General features: G+C 36.1%; 1 protein-coding gene across 7 annotated transcripts in view; it reads left to right on the top strand.

Moving 5' to 3' along the window:
• Positions 1-16,438, top strand: part of SULF2 (sulfatase 2) — a 94,284-nt gene that overhangs the window by 43,420 nt on the left and 34,426 nt on the right. For all 7 annotated transcript variants that reach the window (XM_086852489.1, XM_086852490.1, XM_086852491.1 and 4 more), the window contains 4 exons: positions 427-673; positions 6,155-6,394; positions 10,551-10,702; positions 14,031-14,200. In XM_086852489.1, the coding sequence (XP_086708615.1) occupies positions 499-673; positions 6,155-6,394; positions 10,551-10,702; positions 14,031-14,200 (737 nt within the window). In that variant the 5' untranslated portion in view covers positions 427-498. The remainder of the gene's footprint in view (positions 1-426; positions 674-6,154; positions 6,395-10,550; positions 10,703-14,030; positions 14,201-16,438) is intronic.

The raw sequence follows: 16,438 nt of genomic DNA, 5'->3' as shown, positions 1-16,438 counted from the left end.
ATATTGATAGATACGGGGTTTTTTCCATTCAACATCAGCATTTTTGATGTAAACAAAAATGTCATCTGTAAACAGATTGCTAAGGAAGAAAAAGGAAGATGATTGCTATTTATATGTATGAAAGCAAAGGAATTTGTAACCCTTCTAAATCCTTGAACTTGCTGGCAGATCTGAGCTTTGAGTGAAATTTCCTTGCATGCGTTGATTGCAGCTTATGAATTTAATTTTTCAAGTTTCTGCTTCCAGCTGGCACTAGAAAAATAAGTATTTGCTTTGTTTTTGTTTAGGAGTTTGGTTAGGTTTTTTCTTAGGACTTAAGATTATTTCAAGTATGTTGCTTTTTACTTCTTTGGAGAGAACCTGGCTGTTCCTTGTGTGCAGAGGGGTGAAAATATAGATAAATACTTGTTTCCCTCTCCCTTATAGGAGACCTGCAAAGAAAAAGAACTAGAAGCCGTTAAGCTACCTTGTTCAGAGACAACATTAAATCAGCACAACATGGCACAGCATAGTATTGTCCTTGGATTATTCATGATGACTGTTTTATCACTGTTGGATGGAAGTTCAACTTTCCTGTTAAATCAGCGTCTGAAGGGAAGATTTCAAAGAGACCGTAGAAACATCCGCCCAAACATCATCCTTGTTCTTACGGATGATCAGGATGTAGAACTCGGTAAGAGCCCAGTATTAAGAGAATTTTAGTCAATGAATATGACATTGATTTTTCTTGAAACTAGATTCTTATGTTCAAAACAAGAAATTTTTTTCAGCCTGGAAAATCATAGGAGGAACAAGTTTAAACCTGCCTTTATGTAGAACATCCTTTCCATCTGCCTGCAGTTCAGGAACAGCAAAAGTTAGTCTCAAAATGTTAAAGTTCCTGTTTCTGTAGAAATATACAGTTCATGCCTGTCTGTCTTCATCTAAACACCTTAACTTTGCTTCTGGCAATTGCAAGTATAACCTGGGAAGCTACATGCCAAAACAGTAGGTTTAAATTCAGAACTGATACTTGCACCATGTGATTATCCAAATTCTTGTGTAATTGCAGGCATTCATTGCGTATACAATTCCCATTTTGTTTACTTAAGTGTTACCTAACATGGTCATACTATTCTTGTAATTGTCCATTTAGATGTGTAGTGGATTACTGACCAAAATGACACAGAATTAAAAGATCTACTCTGTTACCAGTGTTATGTTAATTGTTGAAGAAAGGAGATGAAGATTAAACACATGCTTTGCCTAATGATTTGGAATAATGAATTGACTGACAGAGTTTGGCTTTTGTTGTGTTACGTGAACTAAATGCTCTCTTTAGTTATGAGAAGTGATTAACACAAACCAGTTAACATTAATAATTTTGCATTAGAATTATACTCTCGTGCGTATGAAGCCTGAGTCATCTGAAAAATGAAAATTTGTGTATGTGTAGTCTGGTGGGGGGAATTTTGCCACCAAAGATTTTCTGCATCCAGTTTCTAGCATGGATAGGAAAATTTGGAAAACGGACCTCACAGCAGAAATAGAACATAAAATTAATCAACTTTAACTTCTCATACCCTTACTCATCTTGTTGAGCAGTTAATCATAGCAACATGGCAGTCTTTTTACAGGTACTTCCTTTTTATCAATATTACTACATATTACATTATTATGTCTGCAGTATCATAGATGTCACATTCTTCTTCAAGGTGGTAAGAGAGCCTGCTATGGAAATAATCTCATCAAATTAAATGTCATTCAAATGATCAAGCTCAGATGTTGTTGTCACCTTTTTTTTTAAATGGTTATTTGGATCACAAATGAAGCTATTTCAGTATATCCCAAGGAACCTAAGGATGTTTTCTTGCAGACTTGGAAGGTGGTCCTAGAAACTGTGTCATCATCTATTTTATGCTATCCTTTATGTTTCTGATGCAATTGTCTGAGTCCTTTGGGCAATATATTTTCACTTCTCTGATAACTTGATGCTTTCCAGTTTCAAGGATAATGGGCACGTGTCCACGCAAATTAGGATCTAACTAGGGAAAATTCACTTGATGAAGCTGAGATTGGATATTTGTCATTTGTCACTAATGGCTTTGGGAGACCTAATATTTGTTTGAATTAATTTTTATTCTTGTCTGTTGTCTGGTGAGCTGTCCAAGTTAATCAAAATTGCTGTTTGTGGTGATTGTGGTTAGTGCATTTAAGGAAGATGAAAACAAGATGTGAGTTACAAATAAAAGCTAAGGAAAAGTTGGAACCTATGAAAGCATAGCAGAAAAAGCTGTGGGTTAGATTTCATCCATTTCTAAGAATATTCTATAACTGATGGTGTTTTAGCTTTCATTGCTCTTTTGCAGGTACTTTGGAAGTGAAATGGAATACAACACAATCTCAAATCCCTTTAACAGTCTTTCCTTTACTTACTTTAAGACAGATATAGCAATGTGCCAATAGCAGGTGAAGCTTACCAGAAAGACAATGTTGTCCTTTCTTGAAAGGAGTACATCTTTTTATTTTTATTTCCCCCCCCTCCTCCCTTTTAATTTGCATTATTGTTAATAATGAATTTTACTTGGGAAATCAAACCTTAGGTTTGTATTGAAAGAAGGAAAAATACTGATGAAGGGCTGACGAAGGATGATGTAGGTTGAATGCAAAATCTCTGGAGGACATAAAAGGAGAGGATGAGTGTAGATTGTAATGGACACAAATGGAAGAAAACAAATGAGAGAATACCAAGAACTACTGACACATACATATTTGATAGACTGTCTAATCAAAATAGTTGAATTGACAAGCATAACATAAAGGAGAATATACTGACAAGAAATAATTAATTAGGAACAAAGACTTTTTATCTCCATTAGAGCCATTTAAATCCAAGTTAGTGTGATGCTGATGTCCCCTGTGTGGTGAATGCAGCATCACCAGTTGAGTTAGGTTTGCCTACCATACTGCTATGGCTTTAGCAAACCAGCTCATTTTGCAGTCTAGTTGGAGAAAGATCAGATTATTTAGCAGCTATTTCAACCACATTAGAGAAGTCTGAGTGAGAGGTGATATATATGTTTTGAGACCTTCCTCTGAAAAGCTACAAAAGTAACATGGGAGATAATTTTTCTTAGTTATTGTATGTGGAGATAGAGCTTTAGAACTTTGTTAAATGTGAGAGTGTCTTAGGATGAAGAAAAGGAAATGAAGATGTCAAAAGGGTATCTTTTGACAATGAGTTTCAAATACAAGAAAAAGAGAAGTCTTTAGGGGACAGTTAATTAAAATTATGGGGTTCAGTTTATTGGAAAACACTTCTAAAGTTGTGCTTCAGAGTAGACAAATCACTTGATACTTAATACAAGTTCTTCAACATTTGGAGCTCCATAAAACATAAATTATTCCCTCCTTCAACAAAGCAACTAATAGGAAGTCAGTGTTGTTTCATAAACACTTGGTGTATTTTCTCCATTAATATTAGTTGAAATATCAGCTTTATCCCCGAGTTGAACTGTGAAGATAAGCGAAGTAAAGTTATGGAAAGCACACATTTCAAGTGAAGTTCCAACATAAAGTTTGCTTAGCTTTGTTCACTGAGTAACTTCAACACATCAAATTGATTAAAATTCCATATTTGCACTGTAGTCCAATGAATATTTTCTTAAAATAGCTTAGAAATTTCAATTTTAAGTGCTAGATTTTTTAGTATCAGTGGTATTAGATAGATAACATAATGTTTTCTGGTCAAATGTTGACATTGTCAAAGCATGACTTCCTCTTGTACATCCACTAATGAAAACCCAGAAGGTTTTCTAGCTCAAAAGGTGATCTGGTGAGGTTCCACTTGCTGATTAGCACATAAGTAATATTCCAGAGAATGGTTGTCTGTGTATTGGAGGCAAACTGAAGAAAATGAGTTTTGGTTGGCTGATTTAATGCTGTTTAAAATATTTAAAGCTGGCCTATTTAAGACTATACAGAAGAGTATGCTGAATTTTTACCTTGCACTGCCCTGTCACTGTGTATTAGTTCTCAAGCTGGAGAAGCAGATTAGATCATATGTTTTTGTGTTAAAGATTGTTGATATATAGGGCATTGTCATCACAGCAGTACATCTTCTTTTATTAAAGAAGCTTACTGTCCCCAAGGGGAGTCTTAACATGTACTGTTATTTATGCACAGATGCCTCTGTCATTTAAAGGGGTTGTTAAATTGTATTTCAGTATTGGAATGACAAAACATTCTTTTCAGACTGCCTGTTTATGCTTGGGCTAGCTCATAAGACAACACAGAGGAAACGTCCACAGTTTTCAGGTTCACATAATGTATAACAAGCTGTTATAATAGTTAACTGTGTTGTTAGTACCTTTAAGCGCTAACACTTAACCCACAGCTATTATATAAACAAAGAAGTAAAATCTTGCTTTCTTCAGAAACTCCTTTTTGATATGTGAAGTTTAGCAAGTTCTAAGGGGGCAGTGCAATAACCTGCCTTGCTTCTTGTCACAAAGTGATGTGACATGTGCTCTGACCTGAGAAATGCACAAACAGATTTTTTTTATTTTTTTTTAAATACTCATTCCAACAAAATGGTCTCAAACTAAATGCCATGACAGTTTTTAGGTAAAATGACCTACCGTAGCAATTAAACTTCCTTCATGGTGCCAGAGAGTTATTATGTGGCTTATGGCCATTTTCCCTCTAGGTTTTGACTCCTGGTTATATCTGTGTGCTCTGTATCAATCAACTTACTGTTTCAATTTCATAATGAAATCCCTGCATAAGGAGCTTAGAAAAAACCTAAGTCCATTGCTGACAGAAACAATATAGTTTGTGCCAGATGGTTGCAGGATGCGTTGATTAAAGCTGAACTGTTAATCCAGCTCAGCCTTGGGCAAGTTAACCCCAACCCTATTCTAGTATGAGCCCATACCTTCCTCTCCATGTTGTCAGTTGGTTTTCTCTGCTCATAACAAGAAGGGAGGGTTGGTGATGAACAGGTTTAATCTCCTTTGAAAGATCATGCTGTTGATAGGTTGATGACAGATTCTTTAGAAAATTGAAATTCTTCCTAGATCAATAAATTTTTTCTTAACTTGGTCTGATGTTTTAACTATTAGGCACTGATAGAAGAGGTAAACTAAATTTCTTGTTTCTTTGATCCTTGATCTTCCTGTTAGGAAGAGCACTGATATGGATCCAGATTTAGCTAGGTGGATGTCTGTGGTAAAGATCCAGTCTTTGACCAGAACCGTGCCTTAAGTAAACAGAAAACCATTTGGCAGCACTTTGGCATTTAGTAATTGTTGTCAAAAAGACTTTAATTCGTGTTACTCCAATTTGTCCAAGTCCCTTGCTTATTTGTTTCTAGACAATGGTTATATAAAACACTGTGTTACCTGCCCCAAGTAGTAATCTAAAAATGTGATTGTGCAGAATCAAGCCTATGAAAATGTAGATAGTAAGACTGTTACCAGAATGGATGAAGCAGATAGCTAGAACTCAGTGAACTTGTTGTGGAAATTATTATGGGATCTCTTTGGTGTCTTTGGTTCAGTGACAATTACAGAAATCAATACCTCCTAATACCTCACAGTAGGGAATGGAGAACAACTGTAGCAGACCCTTCCTGAGCCATAGTTTGGACTAAATAGTCTTCCAAATTAAATGATTCTGTGGCTACAACCCTCAGCCTTTTGCATAAGGCTGGCACAAAAGCCAGTGTATCAGGTTTCTTGAGAAACCAAAGATTAAATAACACTTACGGAGTATGCAAGCTTTGATCAGGGTTGCTGCACAAAGTGCTTTTCATCCTCAGCTGTTGGAACAGTACTAGCAGCTCCAGAAGGGATGTAGAGATGCTGCAGATAGTTGTGGTTGCAAATCTTGGATTTAGAGAGAGAGAGAAATTAAAGAAGCATTATGATCTATGTTATGAAATGTCAACATGCTTGAGTCAAATCTTTACTTAGGACTTCAGTATTTAGTCATTACTGAAACGATGGGAGAACTTCACCAAGTCAGGATGAGTAATCTCTATGGATTTGCTTTGCTCGGGGATAACAATGCCTTTACTACTTGTGCTTCCTTCTGGTTTCTAATGTAACATCTGAGCTCTTGTGACTGAAACAAGAAAATAATTCTGAAATGTTTTCCCTCTTTCTATATGTAGGCTCTATGCAAGTGATGAATAAAACAAGACGTATCATGGAGCACGGAGGGGCTCATTTCATCAATGCTTTTGTGACAACACCCATGTGCTGCCCATCTCGCTCCTCAATCCTGACGGGGAAGTACGTCCACAACCACAACACTTATACTAACAATGAGAACTGTTCTTCTCCATCCTGGCAGGCTCAGCATGAAATACGCACCTTTGCAGTGTACCTCAACAATACAGGGTACAGGACAGGTAAGATCAAGGCTGGGTCCATTTGAAAGCTTCCTTAGACTTAATAGTACAGAGGCTAATGTATATAATATTTCAATTCTAATTTATTATTGACTGCAGGAGCACATAATGCCAGAGCTTAAGTCTTGGTATTGGTTTAGCTTCCTTGTATTTTTACTTGAAGAAATTTTTATTTACATAGAAACAGCCAACAAATAACCCAAGACTTCTGTTTTGCAGAAGGTGGGAATAAAATACTGTGCATACTTAAACTGAAGGCCTAGCAAACCTAGAATATGGCCTGCAATTACCTGAAGTGTGCAGAGCAACAAAGAAGGATGCTATGAAAAGGAATTACTGTTTTAACTTTTTTCATAAAAGTGATATGTTAAGCAAATTAAGAATGAGAGAGAAGGGACTGCTCCTTTTGTGCTTCGGGGCAGTCAGCTGGTATGATTTCTGTAGACAATCAGTTCCCAGAAAGGTGTTTAGGAGTAATTGGGAAGATGAAATGTACTCCTGAGAAAAAAAATTCTCTCTTTGCATGAATGCTCCTCAGGAACAAATACTGTGTAGAAATGATTTCAGAAAACATGTAGCATATGTTTCACACCTAATTCCATCTTGCTTTCCCCCTGACATCAGATTTAGGTCCTTCCCTGTAACAGTGGTTTTGTTACATTTCTTGCTAACACTTTGTCATGATGAGAAATGGTCATAAACCTGGTTCTTTTTGTGTTATTTATAGTGTATATGTACTGCAGTATTCTATTATACTCTATTATTAATAGTATGCATGTTTTCCCTTGAATTCATAGTTATTTGATGTTTCCCAAAACTAGTATAAGCCTTGAATAGTAATTGTAACAAGATCATTATTTTATCTTTAACTATTCAAGTGATTTTTGTGTGTTATTACTTCAAAGTCTTGGTCTTAAAAAGGGATTTCCTTGTATTGTTTTTCTAAAATTAAGACCTGAATTAATCTGGAAAGAAATAAACTAGGGGAAGTGCACCTATCTATTAATTGCTTGCTGTTTCTCTCCGTTTATTGTTCCTGGCAGCAATACTGATAAGCATATGAGTTAATGGTTTGAGTTAATGAGGTTAATGATTTATTCTTCACAGATTATTTAGTTTGTGTTTACTGAGCTTTGTCTATTGTAATGCTTTTTATATTTAGTGGTTGTCTTTCAAGATCCTACAATTTTTACTAACTTGAATAGCTATTGCAAGTGTCCTGGTGTTCATATGTTTTATATTTTTTACATTAACTTAGTGTTTAAATTTAGGCCCAAGATCTTATATGAGCCTATATTATATTTTTAGTCTACCTCTCCTAATTTGGAAACTAAATTTATTGGAACACATAGGAAAAGGGTTTTTTACAAGTACAAAATGATCATAAGGTGAAAATGAGATCCTCATTCTTGTAGTTAAACGAGACGTTGTTATATAAATTTAAATGGAAATTTCCATAATTGGTGCCTGGCATTCATTTCTGTTCTCCAGTTAAAGTCTGGAGTTATCCACTATGAAGGATGTCAGCAGTAATAAGGTATTTTTTACCTTTTTTTTTCCTTCCCCCACCTGCCCAGTAGCAAAGATTCAGCATTAAGCTGGATGAACTTCTGCTTAGAGTAAAAAATTATTAAAAAAGTAATTAAGAAAAGTCTAACAATCTACTGTTGGGGAGGTTTTTGGGTTTTATATGTGAATGAGGAAGAAATCTTGTGTGTGGAAAGAGGAGGAAAATCTAGATGTTAAGATTCTTCTGTGTTCATGGTTTAAAAAAGAGGAGTGATGCCCATGTAAGCTTTTATTAAAATGTCTCACTGTTGAGCTTTTGACATTAGAAAATGTTTTATGGCAAATCTGAATTGTCAGGATTGGCTGCTAAGGCATCTGAGCAGACCAAGCGGTGCTGGTGAGGTGTGTTTAAGGCAGGGAGCTCAGCTGTGGCACCAGCAAGCACTGCTGCTGTTTCTTCTGCTGCCTGCTGCAGGAAATCATGCTCTTGTGATACACTGAGACATCATGTCCTGAATTGTAATAAAGACATAAAGATTGCCATTTCAACATTTTTTCCTTTTAACTTTCAAAGGGTGCCTGAGAAGGATATTCAGAAAGATATTTATACCTTAGCTTCTATTTGTGTTTAAACTTTTGTAAGCTGTCATAGGCATTAGTGAAAGGGACTTTGGTCACAGTTCCCTTGGGAATTTGCTTATCTGAGAAGGACTGAGAAGCAAGACTTGGCTCACTATCAACATTCTTTGATTTGATTCCTTGTTGACCATTTTGAGGTATTTGGTTTGAGTATTTTTATTTGGCTTCATCTGCTCCCCTCCAGCCCTGATTTGGTAAATAGATCTTGGCACTGATCCTTGGCCACAGCTGAGGAATGTGCGGTGCAAATTCAGGAGGAAACACAAAGGTGTCACTAAGATTACTGTGCTTTGCCTTTGTCCTGCTACATATCAGACTAGTCCCCTGGCATAACAACCTAAAGGTTCTTCTAACTGCAGTGGTTACGAGTCACTGTACAGCATGGTTTTTTACAACCATTACGTTTCATTAATTAAATGGTATTTTTTATTCCTGTTACAGAAAAGAGCTGCGCATGTAAAGGCTTTTTTCTTTAGAAATACTCTGTGTCCCTGTGATAATGGTGGATGGAGCATGTGACAGCACTGTGTGCTGTCAGTGTGCTCTAAGGTAGAGAAAAATTTGCGATCAGTGTGCAGTAGACTAAAATGGGTGTGTGTATACACACCTGTGTTTCTCCTCTTTGTCTGCTTGGTGAAGTACCTCAATGAATTCATCATTTCAAGGACTGTTGCAGACATGCAAAAGAAATAATAAAAAGTACTCAGAACCCCGCCTTCCTTAGCATCTTGAAACTGATGGAACTAAAGGGATCTGATAACAAAATGTAGTCTTAAGCCCCTCTGCATCCTTGAAAATACTACTAAGACTGAGGCACTCACTGTATGTTTTATGCAACCCATTAGATTTCCTGCAGTAACCAGTAGTTATACTAATGCCATATATTCTGATCCTTAGAGTAGTGTCATATTTTGCGTTGTCACAAAAGGTGCTGACTTGGGACCATTTTGTTGATCATTTTGAAGGGGGCTTCAGCACTTGGGAATTACTGATTTTTGGAAAATCTGGGCAGTTATTTTGATACCTAAAGAGCATTGATATTTCTTGAAAAAATCTTCCACTGAACCAAATTTAATACTAAATGATACTTTATCTCAGAACCCCCATATTTCTGCAGTAAATCCATTCATTTCACTAGGTTTATTCCACTGTACACTGCCAGTCTAACAGTATATTTGGCCATGATGTGAATGCGAAATGTAGTTGACCTTTGGGCTAACTGGTTGTTCCATGCAATGCTGAGAGTACTTCCTCATCTGCTTTCCTCCGATTGTCTCTCAGGGGACAAAAAGTATTAAAAGTTATTTTTACTATATATACATCAGAAAAAAGGACAGAAGTGTTCCCTCTCTTCACCTGCTCCATCCCTATACTAAGGGATTTGGCAAATGTTCAGCTTTGAGCTGGGGAAAGCTGGTGTCAGATACAGATGTAAAATATTTTTGAGAGATAAACAAATCTTTATATGTGATTAACATTCATGCTCAAAACCCAAGTTACTTATATGGAAAATTGGCTGTTGAACTAGGTCAGAAAAGCAGTGCTCTAAATACATTTTCAAAATACCTAATGCACAGCATTCATGTTTAAATGTAGAGTGTTAATATCTTAAAAAAAATGAGTTTTAATTTCACACTCTTCGTGGTAAGTGCAATTTCATGGGGCACTAATAGATGGATAGATGCAGCTCAGGAGCATGAAAGATACGCAAAGATATGAAAGAGTCTGGGAGGAAGAATATGGGATCTGACTCCAAATTTATCAGGCACTGAAAAAGAAATTAGAATGGTAGTCATGATGCAGTTTCTCCTGTACATAGGCTATAAATTAAAATATCTGCATTATGGAGGTATAAATAACTTAAGACTCAGAACTTATTTCTTATCTTAGATCTGTTGTAATGGAGAGAACAAAATTATTGTAAGAAAAAACTGAAAGGAAGGAATCTATTTAGCTTTTGTGTTTCTATTATGCTTTCTTACTATGCTTCTGCTTTCTCTACTCCTAGCTTTCTTTGGAAAGTACCTTAATGAATACAATGGCTCCTATGTGCCTCCTGGTTGGAAAGAATGGGTTGGATTACTTAAAAATTCTCGATTTTACAACTACACGCTCTGTAGAAATGGAGTGAAGGAGAAGCATGGATATGACTACTCCAGGGTAGGTCCTCTTGATTTATTTCTATGAACATTTTGACGTGACCACAAGAAAGCTGCACTTTTATGTTTCAGCTCTTTTTGTACTTGAAAGCTGCTATGTGTAACATTATCTACAACTAGTAACAGGAGTGTTGGGACATTGTTACCTTCCATTCTGGGAGGGTTATGTTACCGAAAACATTGTTAATAACAGTGGAAGCAACTACAACGTTCTGAGACTGTTTTAAATGTTAGAAGCTGAAGATGTGAAAGTAAACTTAAATTCTTCATGTTAATTATTTCTGTGCTTTGTACAACAATTATTGTGGCAGTGGAGTTAGACAAGCATTAATGAGATAAGAATCTATTTCCCTCCAGCTACACCCACCCTTTTAGTTTAAGGACCTTCTTTCACAGCCATGATATTATGGACTATTCACAGAATCTTGGTAAAATTTATGATAATTCTGAATGAGTGGAGAATTTAACTATTATGTTTGTATTTCTATGCATACAAATGCATATGTTTTTTAATATCCTTTCAAGGATGTTATAGCCTGACCAAACATACAAAAATACTTCATAGCCAGTGTTAAATGCAGTTTGTTTTTTTTTTCTCATCTAACACGTTACAGCTCAATATCTGTTTGCAGTCAGGTATATGCTTATTTCAGCTAGAAGTGTTCCTTTCCCAAGGAACCAGCTTTAGTGAAATCCTAAAGTAGGCAGAAGTGACTCTGAAATATCATGGTAACTAAACCTATCCATAAACTGCTCTAGTTTTAGTGTATAACTAAGGAAGTTGACTCACTCTGGAGTGATTTGTAATGTGTCTTTGTTTAACACGTGCTTTGTTTGCTTTCTCTTATTGATCGCAAATCCTGCCTTCCTGTTTGTTTCATTAGCATAGTGTTCACAGCCAGTTTCTCCTTTAAAATGTTGATGTCTGGGATTTCCTGTCTGGGATTTCCACTTTCCTTTGCCCTATTTGACTTCTATAATTGAATGTCCTGAGAGATAAAACCTCACAGTCTTCTAGGCTTACCTTTTCCATCACCAGCTGCTAATGGAAATGAGCAAACTAGTGTACAGAATTATTTGTCTTATTTTCCTTCTGATCTTTGAAGAATGACAGAGGTAATCTTTACAGCTGTGTACTGAAATGTTATGATGGAAATATATGTTGTGTGGAACAGTGTCAGTCAAGTGATTTCATAGGCACTGTTCTCCATCTCCATTGTACCAAGGAGCCAAAAGTGGGCTTTATGTTCCAATACCTTCAGCTCTGTTTTGTGTATGCAAGACTTGAAAATGTTTGTTTTCACTTGTTTTAGGTTTTCTTATGGAGTTTGGTAATAAATAAAAAATAATAATGAGGAAAATAGAAACTTCTTATAATCTTTATATTCTTGCATAATAAAGAGCTACAGTAAAAAACAGTGTGTAGAACAGCAGCACTGGTTAACACTGGAATTCAAATGAGCAAACAGAAGCTGAAATGGAAGATTCTTTCTCTTTCTTTCCTGGTATTTGTGTTGCTGGAAATGTGATTTTTCCATCTATGACCAAAATAATCAGGTTTTTTTTTTTGTTTTTTTTCCAGTCCTATCTATTTAACATAGTTCATGTTAATTATATGCCAGTGGAAAACTGGGGGAAAAAAACACTCAGTATTATGTCTTCTAACCGCTAAACTCCTCTGAAAATTATTTCAGATTTTCTTATAGGATATATCCTACTTTGATTTTACTTTATCAGGTTCTGTCAACGTTTTTTAGATTAATTTTAACTTTGTACAGCTACAACCTCTACAATATGGACCTTTAAAAAACCTTAAAGAAATCAGTTCAGTTAAATGTTTCTGGTTTGTCTCCTGGCCTGATAAATGCTGGGTTTGCAGTGATTTTCACTTTGACCATGTGGAAACATATATCTTTAAAATGAAATTGGAAAACTATACTCTTCTAATGGCTGAATCAAAGATGAGTTGCACACTTAGTGATTGACCAGCTTAAAGAAGCAGCATGATGAAGATTAATGGCAGTGCATTTTTGAGAGCACTTAAATATTCTCTCTCAACTGTGAATATTGTCTCACTCACTGAAAGCATGTTCAGAATTCAGTTTTGCTTTGGTACATTTTCCCTTCCCTTGTGTACTTTTATGAGTGACAGTCCTTCATTTAATCCCTATTTAGAGTGAAAATGCCATCCCAGTAATAATCATATTATGGCAGTTTTGTAACAGTCATGCCTTGTGTTGGGAACAGTGTGTAAAATTATAAAAGGATTATAAAAGGATTCTCCCAGACTTGTTCTGGGATAGACAAGAAATAACTTGGGGGAAGTAAATATAGTCCATTGAAAAGGCTTCATTTGAATGACAAGCTGACTTCTCAGACCAAGGACACTGACAGAGGTGAAGAGGAGCAAGTGTCTTAACCGTGGACAGAAAGCTGTACTCAAAAGGAGATGCAATCCAGTCTGTACCACACCTTGTACTTGTTGGCTTGACCAGAGGCAGGTTATGTCTGATTTTACATTCTGCTGTAACATGACAGTTATTTGGGGTTTTTTTTAAGGTATAGTTTCATATCCTACTCCTATTTGAGGGGTACTTATATTTCTGGCATTTCCTGGGAAGCATCTAAGGGAGAGCATGGCTTGTCATTAAAAATCCTGTCTTCAATCCCTATAGCTCTTGCAGATATCATAAGAATGATAATGATGCTTCTTAGAAAATATATAGATAGTCCAACTCTTCTGCAGGAAGTTTTCTAAATTTTCAACAATGTGTGTGATAGAGCTATATCTCTGTCAGATTGTCACTGTAATATTGAATGAAGTCTTTGGTTCAGTTTGCCCACCATCTTCTCATGTTAGTGATTTCTGGTTCAGAAGAAGGTAAAAAAACCCCAAAAAAACATTGAGCCATTCAGATTTTCAAATTATTTATATAATGTAAGATTGGACTATACACCTTGAAGACAGTGACACTGATATTTATTTTTTTTAATTCAGACCTGGTCATTGTATTTAGTATTGTGTTTTTATAATGTAGTTACCCACTTTAGGAAGAAAGGGTACTGTTTGATCTCCTTTAGTGCCATTTGGTTCTGGGAAAAAGCTAGAAGCTGTTGGTTTTTGTATTTCTAGGCAGTGAAGAAATAATTATTTGTTTCTATTTTTTTTAATTTTTAGCATCTGTAACTTAATTCCTCTTTGTACCATTCTAAGTGAAGTAGCTTCTTTTTTCCTATTTCTTATGATGCCTCAGTCCTCTCTTTCCTATTGCCCTCCAGTTTGAAATTCCTTTTCAAGTGTCTCATTATACTTTTGCTTCTACTTGCAGGATTATCTGACTGATCTGATTACCAATGACAGTATTACCTTCTTTAGAATATCAAAGAAGATGTATCCTCACAGGCCTGTACTGATGGTTATAAGCCATGCTGCTCCTCATGGTCCTGAAGATTCAGCCCCTCAGTACTCACAACTCTTTCCTAATGCCTCAGAACACATGTAAGGAAAAACCAAAATTTTGATTGATTTTCAGGTTCTGGAATATGGAAGTTCTGGGTACCTTAGGGGGAACAATGTTTTCTTTATAGTACTCTTAGCATAACATTGTCACAAATATAGAGAGAAGAGTTTCCAGTTTTGGTGGGTTTTTTTGGTACCTCTTCAGACTAGTACAAGTGTCTTAAGAATGGCTGCTGCATCTAGAACTCAGAATTGTAGCTCATTGAGATGAATGGGAAGATTCATGTCGAATTCATTGGACGTTGTTACAGCCTTTTTGGGAAGTAAAGCACCTTTTATTCTGAGTATGGTGATCAAAATCTCATTCTTGGGCTATAATCTCTTCAGGGGAAGAAACTCTATCTCCCTGTCCTTACTTATAAACTACAGTATGCAATATGTATTACTCCTGTTTCATATATGGAAAGAATGGAAATACAGGCCTGCAGTACAAGGCTATTTCTGAATGAGGTATTTCTGTACATCGCCCAATACAATGTCTTGAATAGCTCTGGAAAGCAGTATCACCTGGTTCCTGAAGGAACATGCTCATAAGCTCCATGTTGAGATCTTGCTTGTTTATAGCACAGAAACATTTTGCATGTTCAGCTTTTAATGCTGCATTGCAGGTGTCTCCTTACATGGAGATGAAATAAATGCTTCTCCCAAATCACCTCTTGATGCAACTGAAAACATTCCTACAGTTTTCTAATTACTGGCTTCGTGCCTTCCTTGATGTTCAATATCTGTAACTTTCTTCCTATGTGCTGCCTCCTCCCCTCCCTTTTTAAGGGGAATTCTGTTTTATTTTGGATTTGTAGAGGATCTGGGAACTAGTGGAAATAACTGTCACTTGGTGCCCAAAGCTCCTCAGGCCTAGCTCCAAGTCCAGTAAAAGCCATTTGTGCCTTTTTTGGTTTTATTTAAAATAGTCTGAGAGGAAAAGCTTCTTTTGTTGTATGGTCTCTGGTTACCATGTAACTTAGAATTATATATTTTATTATTTTCTGCTGTGTGCAAGAGACTCTGTGGCACAGATATACAGCAATGAAGTGTTTCTGGTTTGCTTGCCATGTTATGCTCTTTCATTTTCATTGAAAAGAAAATTGCAGAAATGCCCAGTGAGGAACTTCTCATGGCTTATATCCAGTATTGACTTTAGTTTTATTAGATTCCTTTGGAAGGCATTTGGATCTTGGAAATGATTATCATGCAACGTTGTGTACCAATTTACTTCCTAGCTGAATGAAAAAGAGTAGGATTGAAGCAATGAAAAATACAGACTATATTTCATCTATTTTTCTTTTGCTCTTTATTTTCTTTCAAAATTTTATTGTTCACGCAAATTAGGTTTATCTTCCTAATTGTAAAGTACTTCCATTTTTTTTTTCTTTTTTAATTTTAAGTGACTTTTCTTACAGTGATAACAATTACACAGGAAGTATCACTTTGTGAAAAGGAATTTTGTTTGAAAAAAAAGAAATTATCCTGGTAGATTAAGGAACCATGTTTTTCTTTTGGATATGAACATAAAATAGGATTTTTATGTATATCTCATGTATTTTGTGAACTTGACAGTTGTCTCCTAAACAATTTTTCCAACACTGCATAATGACAATAATAATGATAATAATAGTAGTCTGACAGAGTTTTCATTGGCCTGGGTTTAAGAGTAAATGTAAAAATGCAGAACATGTACATACAGTGAGGGAATGATGCAAATTAGTTCTCTATTTTCCATTTTCCCCTTTGTTCCCGAATTCCAGGACAGATAAATCTGTCAATGATAAAGGGTTGCAGGCAGTTCTTACAGTTTCATTGTCATGTGGATATTGTAAGGAAGGATCAGAATGCAGGTGGAACAGTTACAAATTGCCCTAAAGCAGTAAGCAATACCCTGAACAAAGTCTGTGCCTAGTCCCCAAAGCAGAAGGCAGTACCCCATATGGTACAATCCTGGTCCACCTTTTCCTGTGGCAGTGCTTGTGAAGTCTGTAAGTGAATTCTGTGGAAAAGCCATGGGAAAGTGGGATGGTAGTGCTTGGCATTGACTGATGTCCACACTGCATCATGTAGCATTGCTAGCAATAGCTAAAAGCCAGTGGTATGGATTTTAGTTGGGGTGCTGCCTTGCTTCCGAGCTCTGGTATGTACCTCTGTGGCTAATTTATGGTGCTGCTCTCTTGATTCTGTACTATGTTCTGCTGGCTTGACCATTCTGCCCTATACCATTCTGCC

This window comes from Cyanistes caeruleus, chromosome 16 (genome assembly GCF_971803275.1).
Source record: "Cyanistes caeruleus chromosome 16, bCyaCae1.hap1.1, whole genome shotgun sequence".
In the NCBI taxonomy this organism is placed as follows: Eukaryota; Metazoa; Chordata; class Aves; order Passeriformes; family Paridae; genus Cyanistes; species Cyanistes caeruleus.
This window is presented reverse-complemented; position numbering and strand designations above follow the sequence as displayed.